Below are 20,716 nucleotides of genomic sequence, written 5' to 3'. Positions count from 1 at the left end.
GGGCATCCCCCACTAAGTCACGAAGTCTATTTTGTACTCTGTCAAGGCAGGATAGGCTGTTTTTAGCAGCTCCTGCCCAGATATGGCAACAGTATTCCATCCTTGGACGTACTTAGCTTTTATATAGATAGAGAATTGTTATAATCATTAGATCACTATGGGCGGACGTCTCGACATTTAAAATCAACTTCATTGCTGGCTTGTCCGATGAGAGGTCAACTAACCATATGACTGAGTTTATGAAGGGTTGAACCACCTGCACTTCTTTTTTGGTACACGCACAAACTATTTCAGCTTTCTACAGGACTATCTCTAATCCTCTGTCTACATCGATGCACATAAAATCCTTCCAATATTAACCCTCTGTTTTAAAAATCAATTGGGAGGAGGTATAAACAACACCATATGTGCTTTGAATATCCTGCTATTGGCCAGTATCAGAATTTTTGTAGGAATTTTTGACACCCCTAACACGAAACTGCGAATAAAATTTAAAAAAAAAAAACTCGTAATTTCTCCTTTAAAAGTGGGTTATTTATTTTCTTTGTGGATTATACTTCCAAAATAAACTATTAAAGTTGTTTTAAAAGTAATAGAAATATTATTTTTTATTTTAAACAGTAATGAATTTTACGAACTCAATATTTTTCCATTTTTAAACTTTAAAAATATATCTCAATTTTTTAAATTATGTATAAAAAGTAATAGAAATATTTTTTTAAAAAACAGTTCATCAGAAAAAGTCCGGCAAAAGGGTTTAATAAATTCTAACATGTCACTACACGACTTGATAAATTATGCCAGGACGACGGAAACAATAACAGCGCACCTACAACAAAATGCGCTTAGAGGACACGACAATACAAACTACTACTGCAGTAGTAAACAAAGTCACGTACGGACAGCGACAGACACGTGACCGTCCCCGGCAAATTCAGTGCAGGAATTGCAACGGAAAATATCCACATGAACGAGGACCAACGTCTTGCCCAGCATTCCAGACTTATTGCCGGAGATGGGGGCACTTCGCCTCTGTCTGTTTTAGAAAAATGAACGACGAGGACAGACAACGTAGAACAAGTCGTTTTCCACGTCCACAAGTCCAAACCAGCCACCGACCGGTGAACTGCATCGAGGACAACCAGCAGGACTCAACCAGCGGCAGTGACACAGAATATGTGTTTCATACAGGTAAGATGAAAAACCTTCCCTGTTTTGATATATCTTTTGGCAATAGCCACCAAACGTTCAATGTGTTAGCCGATTCAGGAGCCACTATCAACATTTTGTCTGAAGCAGATTTCAAGTGTTTAAAACCGACACCATATCTCCGACCGACAAAAACTGTGATATCTGGATTTGGGGTCAAGCAAACTACTCCAGTTCTGGGCCAATTTAGGACCCTCCTAGAGTTTGGAGGCATCTCCTGCCAAGCTAACATACATGTAATAAAAAGCCCAGAAAAACCTATCATTGGCTGGGAAACATGTGAAAAGCTTAAACTTTTATCAGCAAAAAAGCTCCCAGTTAACCACATCAGCAACTCTGACACACAAATCCCGCAGACAACTCTTAAGCTTTTGGAGGACTATGCAGACCTATTCAATGGCTTAGGTAAACTTAAAGAGAAAAAAGTCCATCTGCACATAGATGAAAATATACCACCCATCGCTCAGAGATACCGCAGAGTCCCCTTTCATGTAAGGAAGGACATCGAAGAGCTAATACAGAAAGACGAGAAACTGGGGGTGATTGAAAAAGCGGAAGGACCAACCCCATGGGTATCCCCTATTGTGGTGGTACCTAAGAAAGACCAAAATAAAATCAGAGTTTGCATTGATATGAGAGCGGCAAACAAAGCTATCAAAAGGGAACGTCACCCTACGCCCACACTTGATGAGCTGAAGGCCATTCTATCGGGAGCCAGTGTCTTTAGCAAGTTAGACCTCAATCAGGGCTACAACCAGTTGGAACTAGCTGAAGAATCCCGATACATTACCACGTTCGCAACACACCTGGGCCTATATAGATACAAAAGACTATTTTTCGGTGTCAACTCTGCCAGCGAAATATTTCAGGAAGAGATTAGCCAGGCACTCGCAGGGATTGAGGGAGCCATCAACATCAGTGATGACATTCTTTGCTTTGGATTGGACCAGCAAGACCACGACGGAAATCTCCAGAAAGTATTTCAACGACTACGCAAAAAAGGCCTAACACTGAATAGCAGCAAATGTGAATACAACAAGAGGTCATTGGAATTCCTCGGACACACATTCGGTAATGAAGGCATCAGCCCAAGTAACCGTAAAATAAAAACAATCCTCGAATTACCAGACCCCCAAAACGCATCAGAAGTAAGAAGTTTGTTGGGGATGACCAACTTTTGTGGTGCACAATTCATTCCAGACTACGCAACCCTGACTCATGTACTGCGTCAGCTAACAAAAAAAAACACTCAGTGGTCCTGGACTGAGCACCACACTTGCCTACTTCGACCCTAACAAACATACTGAGATATATACCGATGCCAGTGTTGTAGGCATATCTGCTGTACTATCACAAGACGGGCGGGTAGTACAATTTGCAAGCCGAGCACTATCCACAGTGGAACAAAGATACTCTCAAACAGAGCGGGAGGCCCTCGCCATCACGTGGGCATGTGAACACTTTCACATATATATCTTTGGGGCCCATTCACGGTTCACACAGATCATAAGCCCTTAACATCGATCTTTAATAACACCCGCTCCCAACTATCTGCGCGCATTGAACGCTGGGTTTTGAGAACACAGCCATACAATATGACTGTCACATACCGACCAGGTCATGACAACCCAGCCGACTATCTCAGCCGCCATCCAGTACATCTACCACCAAGCAACAGGGAGCAGAAAATAGCGGAGGAGTATATAAACTATATTCTCTCAACGTCGACCCCCAAAGCAATGACAATTGATGAAGTTGCAATGGAAACTGCGAAAGACAAGACGCTCACTGCAGTCATTCAAGCCATCCTCACCAACAAATGGCAAGGTGCCAATGACGGCATAAACAAAGCCACGTTTCTCACCCTACATGCCAACCGTGATGAACTATCACTAGCACATGAGGACAGTATCATTCTGAAAGGGCGCCGGATAGTGCTACCTGAGACCCTACAAAACAGAGCTGCCAAAATAGCCCATGCCGGCCATCAAGGCGTCGTGAAATCCACGGCCCTCCTCCGGGAAAAAGTCTGGTTTAAAAACATGCAGCCTTTAGTAGAAGAAAACATCAGGAACTGTCACACCTGTCAGATCAGCACTCATAAAACGGCAAGGGAGCCGCAGAAAATGTCCCCACTACCAGCAGCCCCATGGACAGAGGTTAGTGCTGACTTTGGACATCTCCAGAATGGGAAATATCTTCTTGTTGTCACAGACGAGTACTCACGCTACGTTGTTGTCGATATCCTGGACTCTATCTCAACAAACTCGGTCATACCCCGTTTAGACAAGATATTTGCCGAATTCGGGGTACCAGTATCCCTCAAAACAGACAATGGCCCACCATTCAACAGCTATGATTTCAAAACCTATGCCTCCGTCACCGGTTTCAGACACAGGAAGATAACACCTCTATGGCCCCAGGCCAATGCTGAAACAGAACGCTTCATGCGCACTGTAAAAAAATCCATCAAAGCCGCCTTAATCAAAGGCCAAAGCTGGAAGCAGGAGCTATTCAAATTCCTGTTAGATTACCGAACGACACCGCACTGCACCACCGGTGTTTCCCCAGCCTCAATTCTATTTGGCCGGACCATAAAAAACCGCCTGCCACACCTAGTTGCACCTATAGTTGGAGACCATAGCATTAGGGTACGTGACACTCAAGCCAAGAAAACAATAAAGAAATATGCTGACAGAAAAGTATACGTAAAGCCCAATAATCTGAGTGTGGGTGACACCGTCGTTGTAAAAAGCGACCACACTTCAAAGGCACACACCCCCTATCAACCTAACCCATTAACCATAACAAAAAAAAAGGGATCCATGATTACTGCCACACACAAGGACAATCAAATTACAAGAAATGCCAGCTTCTTCAAAAAAATCCCTAAGCCACTAAGAAACCTCACACATGACCCAGACCCACCTGAATACTCTTCATCTGAAGATGAGGGACACATGCATGTGACAGCATCACCAAAATCTAAAGAAAACCAGGGACAACACTCTTCAAACCTCAGACGCTCAAAAGATTTGATTGCTAAATGCTACAAATACCCCTGTACATAATAATTCATAATTATCATTTTCTTTCCCTTAGGTTGACAGATGCTTCCCTCCAACCCAGCAACGCAAACACTCCAGTCACACCACGCATGAACAAACTCCTTGATGAATATAAAAAAAAATAATAATAAAATAAACCTTTTAAAAAAAAAAAAAAAAAAAAAAAAAAAGAGCATTGTAATGTCTTTACCAAATAAAGGGAGACCACCGCAGGTGTCACAGGAGTTACGGCCCCTGGCGACATCCGGGGTAGTGGTCAGTCTGATATCCACCGAGCACGATATTCCTCGTTCGTTCTCTCTCTCTCTTCAATCTCCGTCCATCCTACAACCTCACTATGGTAATAACCGATATCTAGCAAGTATCGGTTACTTACCATAAGGATTATCACACCGTGTGGCAGGGATATTTCCAGAAAAGACCCTAATTTACCTTATATGTGCTTCTGGGTTGCACTTGCTTACACCACTGCATTTATATTTGCCCTCTATCGCCCCCACAACAGCGGAGTTAATATCTTTAACAGTACATCTGATAAAATAGACCACATCCTGTCTGCACACCCCTCGGCTAACATTCACATCTGCGGTGACTTCAATGTCCATAACGTGGCATTGCTGACCCATTCAAATAAGACGGACGATGAGGGAGGGTCTGTCATGATTTTGCCATTGCCTATGACCTCGCTCAGATTGTTCGCGAGCCCACCCGTGTGCCCGATACTACCGGTCAGTATGCAAGCCTTTTAGACCTTTTTCTCTCAACTTCCCCTGAGCTATGTTCATGTTCATGTTCCGTTCTATCTCCTCTAGGATCCTCTGACTACTCCGTTGTATCAGTTAAAATAAAAATGAAATGTAATAAGTCTCTAGATGTACCTCTCCATCGTACTGTAAACAGATACTCTATGGCTGACCGGGATAGCTTCCGTACATTCATATCTGATCTACCTCTGAATTCCATGTTTAAAAAGGATGTGTCCTGTATAGTATCAGACCTGACCGAATGGTTAATTGTAGGCATAGGCCGATTCATACCATCCAAAAATTCCAACAAAAACCTAACAGCCAGCCATGGTTCTCCCCAGAAGGTGCTGCTGCCATCGCGCACAGAAATCACTTTTTCCATAGCTACCAACGTAACAGATGTACTGAGATTAAAGCTGCTTTCAGGACTGCCAGCAAACACTGTTTTTGAGTAATAAAACATGCAAGAGAGTTATATGCTCAGTCTGTTAAATCCAAAGTAGCTGATCAGCGGCTTGGTTCCCACCAGTTCTGGCAAATAACAAACTGAACAGAAGTGTGCGTTCTATCCCAACCATTATCAATGGACCTGAGGTCATCTCGTCAGCATCAGACAAGGCCAAACTATTTGCCAAGAACTTTGCAGCTAATTCTACCCTATGCGACGAAGGCCATCAACTCCCCGTATTTCCTCCTATAGCACACAACACGCTAGGTAACATACAAATATCTGTACGTGAGGTCGCCAAGCTAATCTAGAACCTTGATTTCAATAAAGCAACTGGCTCTGACGGCATCCCAATTATAGTGTTAAAATAGCTTCAACCAGAACTTGCTCCCATACTTACAAACTGTTTAAGCGTTGCCTTAAGGAGAAGTGCTTCCCAACACCCTGGAAAACCTCATCAGTTTGCCCTGTATTTAAGAATTCAGGTGATAAGTCATCTTCCTCTAAGTACAGACCAATAAGTCTCCTGTGTGTCATGAGTAAGTTGCTGGAATCCATATTAAATAGAGAAGTAATCAACCACCTCGGCAGAAATAACCTTCTTAGTGACATGCAATATGGTTTCCGTTCTGCAAGATCTACCGCAGATGTGCTAACGGTTATATCTCATAGGATTAGCGAATCTCTCGACAAAGGCTTCCTTTCTAGGGCAATTGCTATGACATATCAAAGGCCTTCGATAAGGTGTAGCATAAAGGCTTACTTCACAAGATTTCCAGCTACGGTATAACTGGAAATGTTTTCTCAATCATGAAATCATTTCTCTCTGATAGGCTCATAAGAGTAGTGGTTGATGGGCAGAAATCAGAGGCCCTCAGTATTAATGCTGGAGTCCCTCAGGGGTTCATCCTGGGCCCAACTCTCTTCCTGATCTACATCCATGATCCCAAAACATATACTAAAATCATTTGTTGACATCTATGCTGATGACACGACCATCTATGGCAACACATCATTAAAATGGATGGCTCTTGCCTAGGAGAGGCCCCGTGTTTTGACAAGCTCCTGGGCTTGACCTATACTCCTGATCTGAAATGGAACACATACATCAAGTCTGTTGCCAAGGTTGCTGGTAAAATGTTGGCATCCTTCTACCGCTCCAGAAGATATCTCACTACTGATTCAATTCTCTATCTATATAAAAGCCAAGTACATCCAAGGATGGAATACTGCTGCCACATCTGGGCAGGAGCTGCTAAAAACAGCCTATCCTGCCTTAACAGAGTACAAAATAGATTTTGTGGCTTAGTGAGGGATGCCCCTTTCTCTTTCCTGCAACCTCTCTCCCACAGAAGAGACATTGTGAGCCTATCTTTGTTTTATCGTTATTTCCATGGCAGGTGCTCGTCTGAGCTCCAATCTCTGGTCACCCCTCGCCAATCTTTCACGATAAACACCTGCCTAGCTGAAACCACTGTCAAAAATTTTCCCCACTCTTTATCTGTGCCTAAATCAAAACGTAGATTCCATGAACAAAGCTTCTTTCTTAGAACTGTACGCCTATGGAACTCTGTTCCGCTTGCCTGTTTCCCTCCTGACTTCAACCTGGATGTCTTCAAGTCCAACACAAACAAATTCCTGATGAACCGCCCCCTTAAGTAATGACACTTTATCAAATCTCCAATACTAATGAATACTGCAACACTATCCCATTGATTTCTGTACACAAAATAACTCTTATCCTCGAGTGGCTCCTGGGCCTTGATAAGTGACCTTCATGTACAAAAAAAACAAAAAAACAAAAAACAAAAATAGAATTTTTTAAGCAAGCATCCGAAAAGACCGCGATTTTAAAATCTAATAACAGGTGGTCTCAGAGTGGAATTGCCTCCCTTTCTTCCAGTTGACAAATATGGAGGCCGAAAAGTGCCATAATTAATTATTATAAATACGTAAAAACAGCACATTAGACCAATATATTTCCCGGTAGTAATTATATAAAGAAACCAACATTTGAAGCGCTGATATGTGTCTTATCTCTCCTTTGAATTTCTGACATGTGTTTACTGTCAAGTATGGGTCAATGTATTTGAAAAATGATCACATTTCACTCATCAAATTTTACTTAAAAAAAAAAACCGCCGATAAATTTTCCATTTTTTTTTTTTAATTCTCGGAAAGAATTACATGAGTTTTTATTTAAAATATTTTATTTTTTCTTCATGCAATGAATTTTTTTTTTCAAAAATCTAAAGAAAAACAAAAAAACAACAACATTGAATAAAATAGAAAAAAAAATAATGTAGGTGTCCAGTTTTTACAGGAAAATATTTTCAAAATGTGAGGTTTTACTTTAAAAGAAAAATCAACGTTTTTTTTTTTTTTTTTTTTTTTTAGGGTTTTAAACTTTTTACTTTACTGGTATTGCACATAACTAAAAAAAACAAAAATAATAATGAAAAAAACAAACAAACGTGTTTTTAAAAAAAAAAAGAAAAAAAAGGGTTTTAAACTTCGGACTTTACAGGTAAATTTCTAAAAAACAGTACTTTTTTGTTTTAAATTTGAATATATTATTTATTGATCTTTTATCTTCAATTTGTGATTATAAAACTTTGGTTTAATTTATAATTATTTACTTTTTAATAGACACTTGAAAATGGGGGGGGTGAATTAAAAAAAAAGTTTGTCTAAAATATTATATTCGTTTTATTGGAAAGAGCATAAAATTTCACATTGATCCTGAAAATATCGTAAAAATAGAATCAATAGAAAAATTTTGATAAATTTTTAAAGTTTAAAAATTGAAAAATACTGAACTCGTAAAATTCAATTAATTTCATTATTATTTTTTAAAAAAATATTTCTATTACTTTTCATACGACTTTAATAGTTTATTTTGGAAGTATAATTCATAAAGAAAATAAACAACCCACTTTTAAAAGAGGAATTACGATTTTTTTTATATTTTATTCGCAGTTTCGTGTTAGGGTTATCAAAAAATTCCCCAAAAATTCTGATACACCTAGCGGTTCATCAAGAACTTGTTTACATTGGACTTGAAGACAACTATATTGTAGTCAGTAGGAAAGCAGGAAACGGAAGCTTTGTTCATAGAATCTATGTTTAGGTTAAGGTACAGATAAAGAGTGGGGGAAATTATTGAACACATTTAAAATGTGATTTTCTCCACTTAAAATGCTAAAAATAAGATAATTTTTAAGTCGAAAATCAAATTTTAAATGCGTCCAATCGGCTGCTCAAAAAAAAAAAAAAAAAAAAAAAAAAAACGTCAACTCGATGACCTAAAAAGCGAATCACCGGAATATGAAACGAAAAACGCAACGAAGCAAAATTGAAAGTTTGAAACCAAAATGAAAACTGAAGCAACCATAAAAATATTATATTGAAAACAATGTGTTAACGAAAATAATTTATTTAGAAAGCGGAACTGTCATTTAACTTAAATATATATTTTTTTAGATTAAATGATTTCATAAAACTATTTTATGTACCAAAAACAGTTTTTCATAAAAATATTTCATATAAAACAATGTGTTAATAAAAATGATTTATTTAGAATAAATTACTGTCATTTTAATTTTCAATAAAATGTTTTTTAGATTATGTTTTTATAAAACTATTTTTGGAATCAACTTTTCATTTCGTTCCACTGATAACATTTCGTTTTTTTTTTTGTTTTTTTTTTTTTGGTTAGCAAGGTCAAGGCTTTTCATGAAGTTCAAGGTTTCATAAGACAGACTTTGATTAAATTTAAAATGTGATTTTCTCCATTTAAAATAAAATAATTTTTAAGTCGAAATGATTCCTCATGTCATAATATTTAACAAAAAACAAAAAAAAAAAAATTTGCGTCACTGTGTAGGGTGAGAAAAGAGTGCATCAATTTTTGTAGGAATTTTTGACACCCCTAACACGAAACTGCGAATAAAATATAAAAATCTCGTAATTTCTCTGTTAAAAGTGGGTTATTTTTTTTTCTTTATGGATTATACTTCCAAAATAAACTATTAAAGTTGTTTTAAAAGTAATAGAAATATTTTTTTTTAAACAGTAATGAATTTTCCGAACTCAATATTTTTCAATTTTTAAACTTTAAAAATCTATCAAAATTTTTCTATTGATTCTATTTTTTTAATTCAACTCCCCCCCCATTTTCAAGTGTCTATTAAAAAGTAAATAATTAATTTACTCACCGAAAAGTAAATAATTAATTTACTCACAAATTGAAGAGAAAAGGTCAATAAATAATATATTCAAATTTAAAACAACAACAAAAAAAAGTAGTGTTTTTTAGAATTTTACCTGTAAAGTTTGAAGTTTAAAACCCTTCTTTTTTTTTAAACCACGTTATTTGTTTTTTTCTTTTTTTTTTTAATGGAACCTTGGTCCTTGCTCCTTTAATTGAAAAAAAAAAAAAAATTATGGCTTGAATTACATTTTTCGAGGAGTTATAAGCTTGGCAAGACAGGGGGTCGAATAATTCACGCCTCCCATTTTTAAATGTCTATTAAAAAGTAAATAATTAATTTACTCACCAAAATGTTATATATCACAAATTGAAGAGAAAAGATCAATAAATAATATATTCAAATTTAAAACAAAAAAAGTACTGTTTTTTTTTAGAAATTTACCTGTAAAGTCCGAACTTTAAAACCTTTTAAAAAAAAAATAAAACACGTTGTTTTTTTTTTGTTTTTTTTTTATGAAACCTTGGTCCTTGCTCCTTTAATTGAAAAAAAAATTAGGGCTTGAATTATATTTTTCGAGGAGTTATAAGCTTGGAAAGATGTGGTGGAATTATTCAATATTTTCACGAAATTCCTGACACACCTAGTGCATCTGTGTATATTTAGGTGTGTCAGAATTTTTGGGGGGAATTTTTGACACCCTTAACACAAAACTGCGGATAAAATATACATATATTCAAATTTAAAACAAAAAAAAGTAGTGCTTTTTAGAAATTTACCTGTAAAGTCCGAAGTTTAAAACCTTTTTTTTTTTTTTTTTTAAAAACACGTTTTTTTTTAAATTTTTATTTATTTATTTTTTTGAATGAAACCTTGGTCCTTGCTCATTTAATTGAAAAAAAAAAATTAAGGTTTGAATTACATTTTTCGAGTAGTTATAAGCTTGGAAAGACAGTGGGTCGAATTATTCACCACATACGTGTGGACGCCATGACAGTTGTACATCGTTGTAAATAGCGGCTAATAAAAACAACTTCTTGTTTACTGTGCTTGTGTGAGTTTATTTACAAACTGGTGATGGGGATGCGAACAAAAAATGAATTATGGCTACTTTCGGTTGGCTGGAATCGCTTGATAGTTCAAGTGAACAATGGGACCAATATATCGAGCATCTGGAAAACTTTTTCAAAGCAAACGATATACCCGAGTATACGACTCACATGAAGAAGAGACGAGTTATTCTTTTATCGGTTGGTGGGAGTAAGGTGTACAAACAAATATCAAGTTTATTAGCACCAGAAAAACCGAAAGATAAAGAATTTGACGAACTTGTCACACTGATGAAGAACTACTTTTTTTTTTTTTCTTTTTTTTTTTTTTTTACACAGTGATCACCACTTATCAAGGCCCGGAAGCCACTCAGGGATAAGGGTTATTGCAAGTACATCACGTTAGTGAGGAGATTTTATGAAGTGTTTAATTAGGGGGGCGGTTCATTAGGAATTTGTTAACATTAGACTTGAAGACATCCAAGTTGTAGTCAGATGGGAAGCAGGCAGACGGAACAGAGTTCCACAGGCGTGCAGTTCTAAGAAAGAAGCTTTGCTCATGGAATCCGCGTTTTGATTTAGGCACAGATATAGAGTGGGGGAAATTTTTCACAGTGGATTCAGCTAGACGGGTGTTTTTCGTGAAAGTTTGGCGAGGGGGGACCAGGGATTGGAGTTCAGACGAGCACCTGCCATGAAAATAACGATAAAACAAGGATAGGCTCGCAACGTCTCTTCTGTGGGAGAGGGGTTGCAGGGTAGAGAAAAGGGCATCCCCCACTAAACCACGAAGTCTATTTTGTACTCTGTCAAGGCATGATAGGCTGTTTTTGGCAGCTCCTGCCCAGATATGGCAACAGTATTCCATCCTTGGCCGTACTTGGCTTTTATATAGATAGAGAATTGCATCAGTAGTGAGATATCTTCTGGAGCGGTAGAAGGATCCCACCATCTTTCCTGCGACCTTGGCAACAGACTTGATGTACGTGTTCCATTTCAGATCAGGAGTAAAGGTCAAACCCAGAAGCTTGTCAAAACACGGGGCCTCACCCAGACGTCTGTGATCGTTCAGATAACAGAGTTCTATACAAGAAACCACCAACCGGGCGAGTCGATCATCACAGACTATGTGGCAGAGTTAAGAAACATGTGTGAAGATTGTCGTTTTGGAACATTTTTGGACAAAATGCTACGGGATAAACTCGTAGTAGGAGTAAACGATGACAACATTCAGAGGAGACTACTTGCTGAAGAGAGAGAGACACTATCACCTTTAACGAAGCTTTCAACATAGCAGTCAACATCGAATCGGCTTCCAAACATTTACAGAACATTCAAACAAAAAAAATGGAAGTAAACAAAATTTTCGCACCACCACGTGAACAGTCCGAAAAAATAAAACATGAAAATAGACCGCATGAAAAGTCGGAAGAAGAATGTACCCATTGTGGAGCAACACACGAAGCAAGTAAGTGCCCTTTTAGATATGCCATGTGTCACTATTGTAAAAGACAAGGGCACATAGCGGATAAATGCTTAAAATTAAACATAAAATGAAACCCGCCAATGAGGTAGAAAAGAAAAAACATTTGGTGAGGCATATAGAAGTGGAAGGCACTGACTCAGATAATTCCGAGGAAGTTTATACCATAAATAGAATCAGAGCGCCACTGGAAAGAATGGACTTCTATTGTGTAGATATCAACATTTGTAACAAGAGGGTTTTTATGGAGATAGATACAGGAGCATCTGTAACGATAATGGGACGGAAATGTGAAAAAAAAAAATGGGCAATAAATAGTTGTTGTACCTATTTACTATGCCTCCCCACGGGACAGAGTTAGACACCAGGGTCGTTTTTTAACGTGGAGAAAAGGTACAAAAATAAAAATTGTCTCAGTCGTGAAGGATTTCTCCTCCACCGAAAGAGAACAAGAAATAGAAGTGCAGCATCTGAAGAACAGATACTACACTTTGATCTTGTTGTAACCCACAAAAGTATGTCTTAAGTCTTATACGTGAAATTTTATTCAGGTGATCGGACAAACGAAAGTTCCAGTGCTGTTGGACAGTCGGAGGGTGGAATTACCGTTAATTGTGGTAGAGGGGGATTCACCCACACTCCTGGGCAGAAACTGGCTGCAACACGTGAGATTGCCATGGAAAGAGCTTTTCAAGGTGCAAACAGTGAAAGAGGCAGACCAAGACAAACTGGAAGAAATATTAGCAAAGCATGAGGGTGTGTTCGATGGGAAGTTTGGTCAAGTGAAAGGAACCTATGCCAGTTTGTATGTAGACCCAGAAGCAAAACCCAGGCATTTCAAACCAAGGTCAGTACCCTATATGCTAAAGAAAAAAATAGAAGATGAATCAGGGAGACTGCAAAAAGAAGGAACAATTTCACCAGTTGAATTCTCTGAATGGACTACACCAATAGTACCTATTTTAAAAGCGGATCAGTCTGTACGCATTCGTGGTGATTATAAAGTGACAATTAATCCAGCCGCTAAATTGGATAATTATCCGATATCAAAAATGGAAGATCTATATGGGACATTAGGAGGAGGTGAGTCTCATACCAAGTTAGATTTAAGCCAAGTTTACCAGCAATTATTGCTGGACGAAAAAATCAAGAAAATTAACAACTATTAATACTCATAAAGGCCTTTTCATGTACAACAGATTATGCTATGACACATTGATCAGAAGTGAGGGTCAGCTGATCGGATTGCGTGTGAGTCATGTGATCAGGTTAGCTGAATCGAGGAGATTTGGTTTGGACTTAGAAGGCAATGGACGGCTTCACAGATGTCTCTTCCCCTTCACTGGGGGGGGGGGGATGCTGACGTATGTAGAAATGAGACCAAGAGAAACCACACAAGCCAGAGATTCACTTTTCATCCTTCTGCGAGACATCTGGAAAGTGAAATAAACTATAAAACCAATTCATCGTTTTGGTGTGATTGAATCTTCGTCCCTCTAAGATGAGATCAATTCAGATGGACCAACATCCACGATGCAGAAGGTATGTCCGAAAATACATGTAACACACACATATACACACACACACACACAACGGCATATGAACATATTATTTAATAGACTGACCACTAGATGATCACACAACGTTAACCCTGATAAGAGATCACATACGATCCCCTTTATGATACAACAACACAACATATATATATGAACACGTAACCTCATAACTAAAAACCAAAGCACTTAAAAGGCTGTCACATAAGCAAGCAAGTAATTCTGAACTATGGGGGGAGGGGAGAGAGATTTAATGATTAAATCTCTCTCCCCTCCCCCCATAGTTCAGAATTATGTAAATATGTAAATAAGGTCCAGACAGAGTAGTTTCCCTTGAACTAAGAAACCAACTAACATCCGCATTTCATCACACATGTGGACGCCATGACAGTTGTACATCATTGCAATAAAAACACGTTCTCGTTTACTGCGCTTATGTGTCGGAGTTTATTACAGTCCACATTTACGTCCCGTTGAACCCATGTTCATATCAGCTCATCTTGATCGAAAACTCTCCTGATCCAAGCTACAAATGTCCTCAACTGGAACTGGCGTCAACTGCTGCAAACCCAAGAGTTCTTAACTTTCAGAAACTGTTGCAAAATTCACTACTACAGGGTGACCTCCCCCCAAATAAAACGGGGGCCCAACTCTAATTAGGCCCCGTTTCTTAGTGTTTTGTCCAAACGAAATGAGACTTTGGTCATAACTAGTTCATTATATTCAAAACATCACATCAAAACACTAGGGCCTTTGGCTTTTTTCTCTCTGTTGACTGTAAAATGCTCAGAAAAACACTTGAATGTCCTCTGTTTTTTTTGGGTCACCCTGTATACCCTAAATATATCCAACTTTATTGTCGTTTTGTCTGCTACACCTTGATTAACAATCCCCTTTCAGTTCCCCTTTTGTGTACTTTAGTGAACAACTTCCTCTCCACTGTTCTGCAGATAAATATTTTCCCTCTTTTATCTTCAATTTGTGATATATAAAACTTTGGTGAGTAAATTAATTATTCACTTTTAAATAGACATTTCAAAATGGAGGGGGAGGCGTGAATTAAAAAAAACGTTTGTCTAAAATATTATATTCGGTTTATTGGAAAGAGCATAAAATTTCACACTGACCCTGAAAATATCGTAAAAATAGAACCAATAGAAAAATTTTGATAGATTTTTAAAGTTTAAAAATTGAAAAATATTGAGTTCGTAAAATTCAATTAATTTCATTACTATTTTTAAAAAAATATTTCTATTACTTTTAAAACAACTTTAATAGTTTATTTTGGAAGTATACTCCATAAAGAAAATAAACAACCCACGTTTAAAAGAGAAATTACGATTTTTTTTTATATTTTATTCGCAGTTTCGTGTTAGGGGTGTCAAAAATTCCTACAAAAATTCTGATACACCTAGTGAATAACTCATTCTCCATTGTTCAGAAAACCTTTTTCCTCTTTTTTATTTTTTTGTTACAATATTTTGGATACTTCGATGTAATGTCTTTACCAAATAAAGGGAGACCACCGCAGGTGTCACAGGAGTTACGGCCCCTGGCGACATCCGGGGTAGTAGTCAGTCTGATATCCACCGAGCACGATATTCCTCGTTCGTTTTCTCTCTCTCGTCAATCTCCGTCCATCCTACAACCTCACTATGGTAATAACCGATATCTAGCAAGTATCGGTTACTTACCATAAGGATTATCACATTCGATAGTATCATGTGCGTGTTTCGATATATAGGTTATAAAAATATAACAAAGACTTGTGATGTTTATTTCTTATGATTAAACGATTAAAAAAGAAACTACATTTTATAAAACCATTTTTACAAGAGTTGTCCAATAATGATCAGGATATTTTAAACTGCAATAAAACAGAAAATTCCTCACAAAGTATTCATAAACATCAACATTTTATGAATATTAATTTAATATTTAAAAATTTTATTATGAATATTAAAGTATATTTATTTAATATTTAAAAAATTTATCATGAATATTAAAGTATATGAATTTAATATTAAAAAAAATTTATTATGAATATTAAAGTATATGAATTTAATATTTAAAAAAATTTATTATGAATATTAAAGTATATTAATTTAATATTTAAAAAAATTATTATGAATATTAAAGTATATGTATTTAATATTTAAAAAATTTATTATGAATATCAAATTATATGAATTTAATATTTTAAAAAATTTATTATGAATATTAAAGTATATGAATTTAATATTCAAAAAATTTATTATGAATATTAAAGTATATTAATTTAATATTCAAAAAATTTATTATGAATATTAAAGTATATGAATTTAATATTTAAAAAAAATTTATGAACATTAAAGTTTAGTTTTAACAATTTAATATTTTAAAAATTAGTATATGAAACAAAAACTTTCAATATAAACAAAACTATAACCATTGTTGTATAGGTGGCATAAAATGGTGGAAAATATTGGATCCAGGCAAAACCAAATGTAAATCAGATTGTTATTAGCGATGGGACAATTCCAAATTTTTTACAGATACAATTATAGATTCCATTCTAAATTCCCAATTCTGATTCTTTTAATATTTATAAATATTCAATTAGAGAAACGTTTTTATAAATTTTAAAATTATTAAAGAAGACGTACTAATTTCTGCACATATTTTTTTCTCAAATGTGTTCCTTCTAATTGATTGAAAATTTTAAGAAAATAAAAGATTTATTTTGATTTTAAAACAAAGCCAGATTGTATCAGTTCATCATTAGTATACTACATACTACTTGAAAGTTTTCATAAACAGTTAAAAATAGTCGACGATTGGTAGTTAAAATGAGAAAACGATGCAAGAACAAAATATTTAACAATGCCCCCCCCCCCCATTGTTACGAACATATTTCTAAATAATAATGTTACTATTTAGAAAACCATTTTTAACATGGGGAGGACATGGACTTTGTTAAGTATTCAGTGCCTTCTCTCTATGAATGAAATGAAAATGTTATTTTAATTATAAAAAAGTTGGTGGGTTATTAAATTGATTTGGGGCCATGCTTAGAGAAGAGGAACAAGATGTTGGTTTACATTACATTTAAACTTCTGCCTATCAGTAAAGTCAGGGTAGCTGGTAGCAAGAAAGGGAATTCCAAAGTTTAGCTGTTTATTTATTGCGAACAATTATCCTCTTTTGCTGTAAACAAAAACAAAACAAAAATGAGATGCAAAAAAAAAAAAAAGAAGAAATTTGTAAATTAACACTCAGCTAAATCTCCATTCCAAATTGAAATATTACTGCTATAAATGATTAAGTGTGAAACTCTCAAAAATCTTGAGGGAAAGAAAAGCAATCATTTTAGTATTTAGAGTGGGAGATAAGTTTCGAATATAAAGTTAACGTAAAATAATCATCATTTCTGGGCCATTTGAATTCTTCATGGATGCTAACTAAATTGTTTCCCATTAACGTTAGTTCGATTAGCAACGTCGTAAAACCATGTGTAATAAAAGATAAACAAAATAAAACAACTAATAAAGATGAGAATAATAGTCCGAAATAAAAATAAAGTGATATATATATAATGCTCATCTCAAAAAAATGAATTCCAATTAAGGAATAATATATATACCAATCGGTACGGACCCGACTATGGAAGATCAGATAATAAATAAACGTGGATTTATAAGATCAAATAATCCAACCTTGATCGCCCTTCGGGGCCGTGGCGCAGTTGATAGAGATGTTGAATCTCTACAGTTCCAGATGAACATTGTCTGAAGATAGCGATTTCAATCCCATCCAAAGCGTGCCAAAGGTTTAATTGGTCAAAAATGTGGTGAGACGACAACAACTACGGATGGCAGTGATGGCTGAGAATGCAGTTAGGAGATTCGAAGTTCCTATCCGTCGCGGTTACCACCTGACGAAGGCCAGAGGAATAGTTGGCCGAAACGTTGTGAATAAACAAAACCAATAAAAGATAAACAAAAAAAAAACAACAACCAATAAAGATGAGAATAATAGTCCGAAATAAAAATAAATTAATATATATAATGCTCATCTCAAAAAAATGAATTCCAATTAAGGAATAATATATATATATATATATATATATATATATATATATATATATACATGTGTAATCACTTAAAAACATAGACATCCCACCCAAATAAATGCACATAATTTATCTCTAATAGAAAAAAAGTATTTTGTTTTTTGGTAAACTGGCCTAACACACTAGAATGTTTCGCAAAAAGATGTTTAATTTATGTGTGAAACTGACCCTGCACATTAAATTCATAAATAAATCGTTGGATTTTTTTTTTTTTTTCATAATTATGAATGTCTATATGTAATGTTTTTTATGCAAGTTTTAACAGTTACGTGTAAAACGGTGCATGTAAATACTGTAGTCTCATGAAATTATCGTTGTGTTTTTTTTTTTCAGGATTCTTCATTTTTTAGGCCATTGCTTGTAAACAATTTCACGTATATATTTAACATAAAATGATCACCTCTTTTCATCCAAACATTGTTGTAAGAACATCTAACAGATTTTGTGTGTTTTTAATTTTTGCCATGTTCATGTTCTTTATCAAACTGTAGTATACAATATACAATATGTCAAAAGTCATAAAAGACACAACCTCTTCCTATTAACCCTCAGTCGGGGTGATAATACGAAAAATAAAGCAATTTCTTGTGGTTTTATTATTTTGCTGATTGGATTTGAGGGTCAGACGTAAAAAACTTACTCAAATGCTTTAAAATAATTAGAATGGCCCGGAAACTGGTGATCATTTTACATTAACTTTGTGAATTTAAAAAAATTGGGCAACAGAAAAAAGGGCAACGGAAAAAGGGCCATTTTAGTCGGCTAGGAAAATAGGGCAATTTTTGAATAAATATCGATTGAAAATAAATTTTAGAACAGTTCTTGCGGGAGACATTGTTTTAAGAGGGCCCCCAAACCCCCATTCCTCAGCCTAACCCTAACCCAAACCCCCATTTCTCAGCCCAATTAAAAAAAAATTAAAATTAAATTGTTCAGGTTTTCCTGCTGAACTCGAGAATCTGCACAAAATTCCGGTCGGAGGTTACATCAATCGAAATATTAACAAAGTGTAGTATCTGTTCTAATGCTACACGTCACCTATTCTCTACTCGTTTCAGTAAAGGAGAAATCCTTCTAGACCGAGCTAATATTTATTCTTTGTTCTGACCCAGAGTGTTCCTTTTTTAGGGGTGGGGGAGCTGGATATTCCTCACATTAAAAAGTGACTTGTGTCTGACTAACACTCTAGGGGAGGCAAGTAAATAGGAGCATAACCCGTACCATTTTAAGATATTTTTTTCAATATAATTTTGGGGGAGAGGTAGCCACTTTTTAAAAAGACTCTTGAACAACAAGCTATTTTCAATCGATATTTATTCAATAATTTTCAATCAATATTTATTCAATAATTGCCCTAAGTTTATATGTGCTACTTACCCTCCATCCTAAATCAACGCTCTGATCCCCATCTGGCATCAATTGGGATGGATGGCTCTCGTCTGAGAGAGGCCCCGTGTTTTGACAAGCTTCTGGGTTTGACCTTTACCCCTGATCTGAAATGGAACACGTACATCAAGTCTGTTGCCAAGGTCGCTGGAAAGATGGTGGGATCCTTCTACCGCTCCAGAAGATATCTCACTACTGATGCAATTCTCTATCTATATAAAAGCCAAGTACGTCCAAGGATGGAGTACTGCTGCCATATCTGGGCAGGAGTTGCTAAAAACAGCCTATCCTGCCTTGACAGAGTACAAAATAGACTTCGCGGCTTAGTGGGGGATGCCCTTTTCTCTACCCTGCAACCTCTCTCCCATAGAAAAGATGTTGCGAGCCTATCCTTGTTTTATCGTTATTTCCATGGCAGGTGCTCGTCTGAACTCCAATCTCTGGTCCCCCCTCGCCAATCTTTCATGAAAAACACCCATCTAGCCGAATCTACTGTGAAAAACTTCCCCCACTCTTTATCTGTGCCTAAATCAAAACGTGGATTCCATGAACAAAGCTTCTTTCTTAGAACTGTACGCCTGTGGAACTCTGTTCCGTCTGCCTGCTTCCCACCTGACTACAACTTGGATGTGTTCAAGTCCAACGTTAACAAATTCCTAATGAACCGCCCCCTTAAGTAAACACTTCATCAAATCTCCACACTAACGTAATGTACTTGCAATAACCCTTATCCCTGAGTGGCTTCCGGGCCTTGATAAGTGGTGACCACTGTAAAAAAAAAAAAAAATTCTAAAAAAAATTTTGTTTTTAGTGGGTTCACAAATATCACCCAAAAAAGTAAATTATCATTGCAGGGAAGCTGCTTTTAAATGTAGATATAATTTATTTTTTTTAATTTGGCGCAAATTTGTAAATGTTTTCCCTTTATGTATTTTATCCAAGACTTTGATAAATTTATTGAAATATTCATGTATAATTTTAACAGACAACACAGTTCCAAGAAAATAAAACTTGCCCATTCGTTTGAAATCTTTTAACTGAAAACTCTCTGAGAAGCAACACCTAGATATTTGGCAAGTAGATGCGAAAAAATATTTGAACATTTGATTGGACTTCAGACGGCATCTGGCGCCATATGAATCAAAAAAATTTAATGCTAAAAGTTTTTCACAAATTCAATTCAAAGCTTTTTCACATTTTGTCCATTCCTTGTAATGTTTGTCAATGCTTTTTTTTGTAAACGAAATTCTTTTTTTTTTTGCAAAACGTTACAATTAGTTTTTATATAATTTGTGCAAGTTCTTGATTTAAGACAATCAGATTTCTGGGTTTTTTTTATTCCATAATTTGAGCAAATTATTGCTGATAAGTTTTAACGTAATTCTTAGAAACCGTAGTTTGTTAACTCAAAAAAAGGAAAAGATAAAATATTTTTTTCTGTTTCGTTAAATC

At 35.9% G+C, this 20,716-nt stretch overlaps 1 protein-coding gene across 1 annotated transcript in view; it reads left to right on the top strand.

The window, feature by feature from the left end:
• LOC145270179 (uncharacterized) overlaps positions 1-20,716 on the top strand; it is a 179,457-nt gene that overhangs the window by 32,289 nt on the left and 126,452 nt on the right. Inside the window, exons 5-7 of the mRNA XM_080125806.1 lie at positions 1,238-2,364; positions 2,827-3,860; positions 12,766-13,297. Coding sequence (XP_079981932.1) covers positions 1,238-2,364; positions 2,827-3,860; positions 12,766-13,297 — 2,693 coding nt within the window. The remainder of the gene's footprint in view (positions 1-1,237; positions 2,365-2,826; positions 3,861-12,765; positions 13,298-20,716) is intronic.

This window comes from Euprymna scolopes, chromosome 46 (genome assembly GCF_053919585.1).
Source record: "Euprymna scolopes isolate OS-2025 chromosome 46, ASM5391958v1, whole genome shotgun sequence".
Taxonomy (NCBI): Eukaryota; Metazoa; Mollusca; class Cephalopoda; order Sepiida; family Sepiolidae; genus Euprymna; species Euprymna scolopes.
The sequence above is the reverse complement of the archived record's forward strand: the minus strand, read 5'-3'. Positions and strand labels throughout refer to the sequence as shown.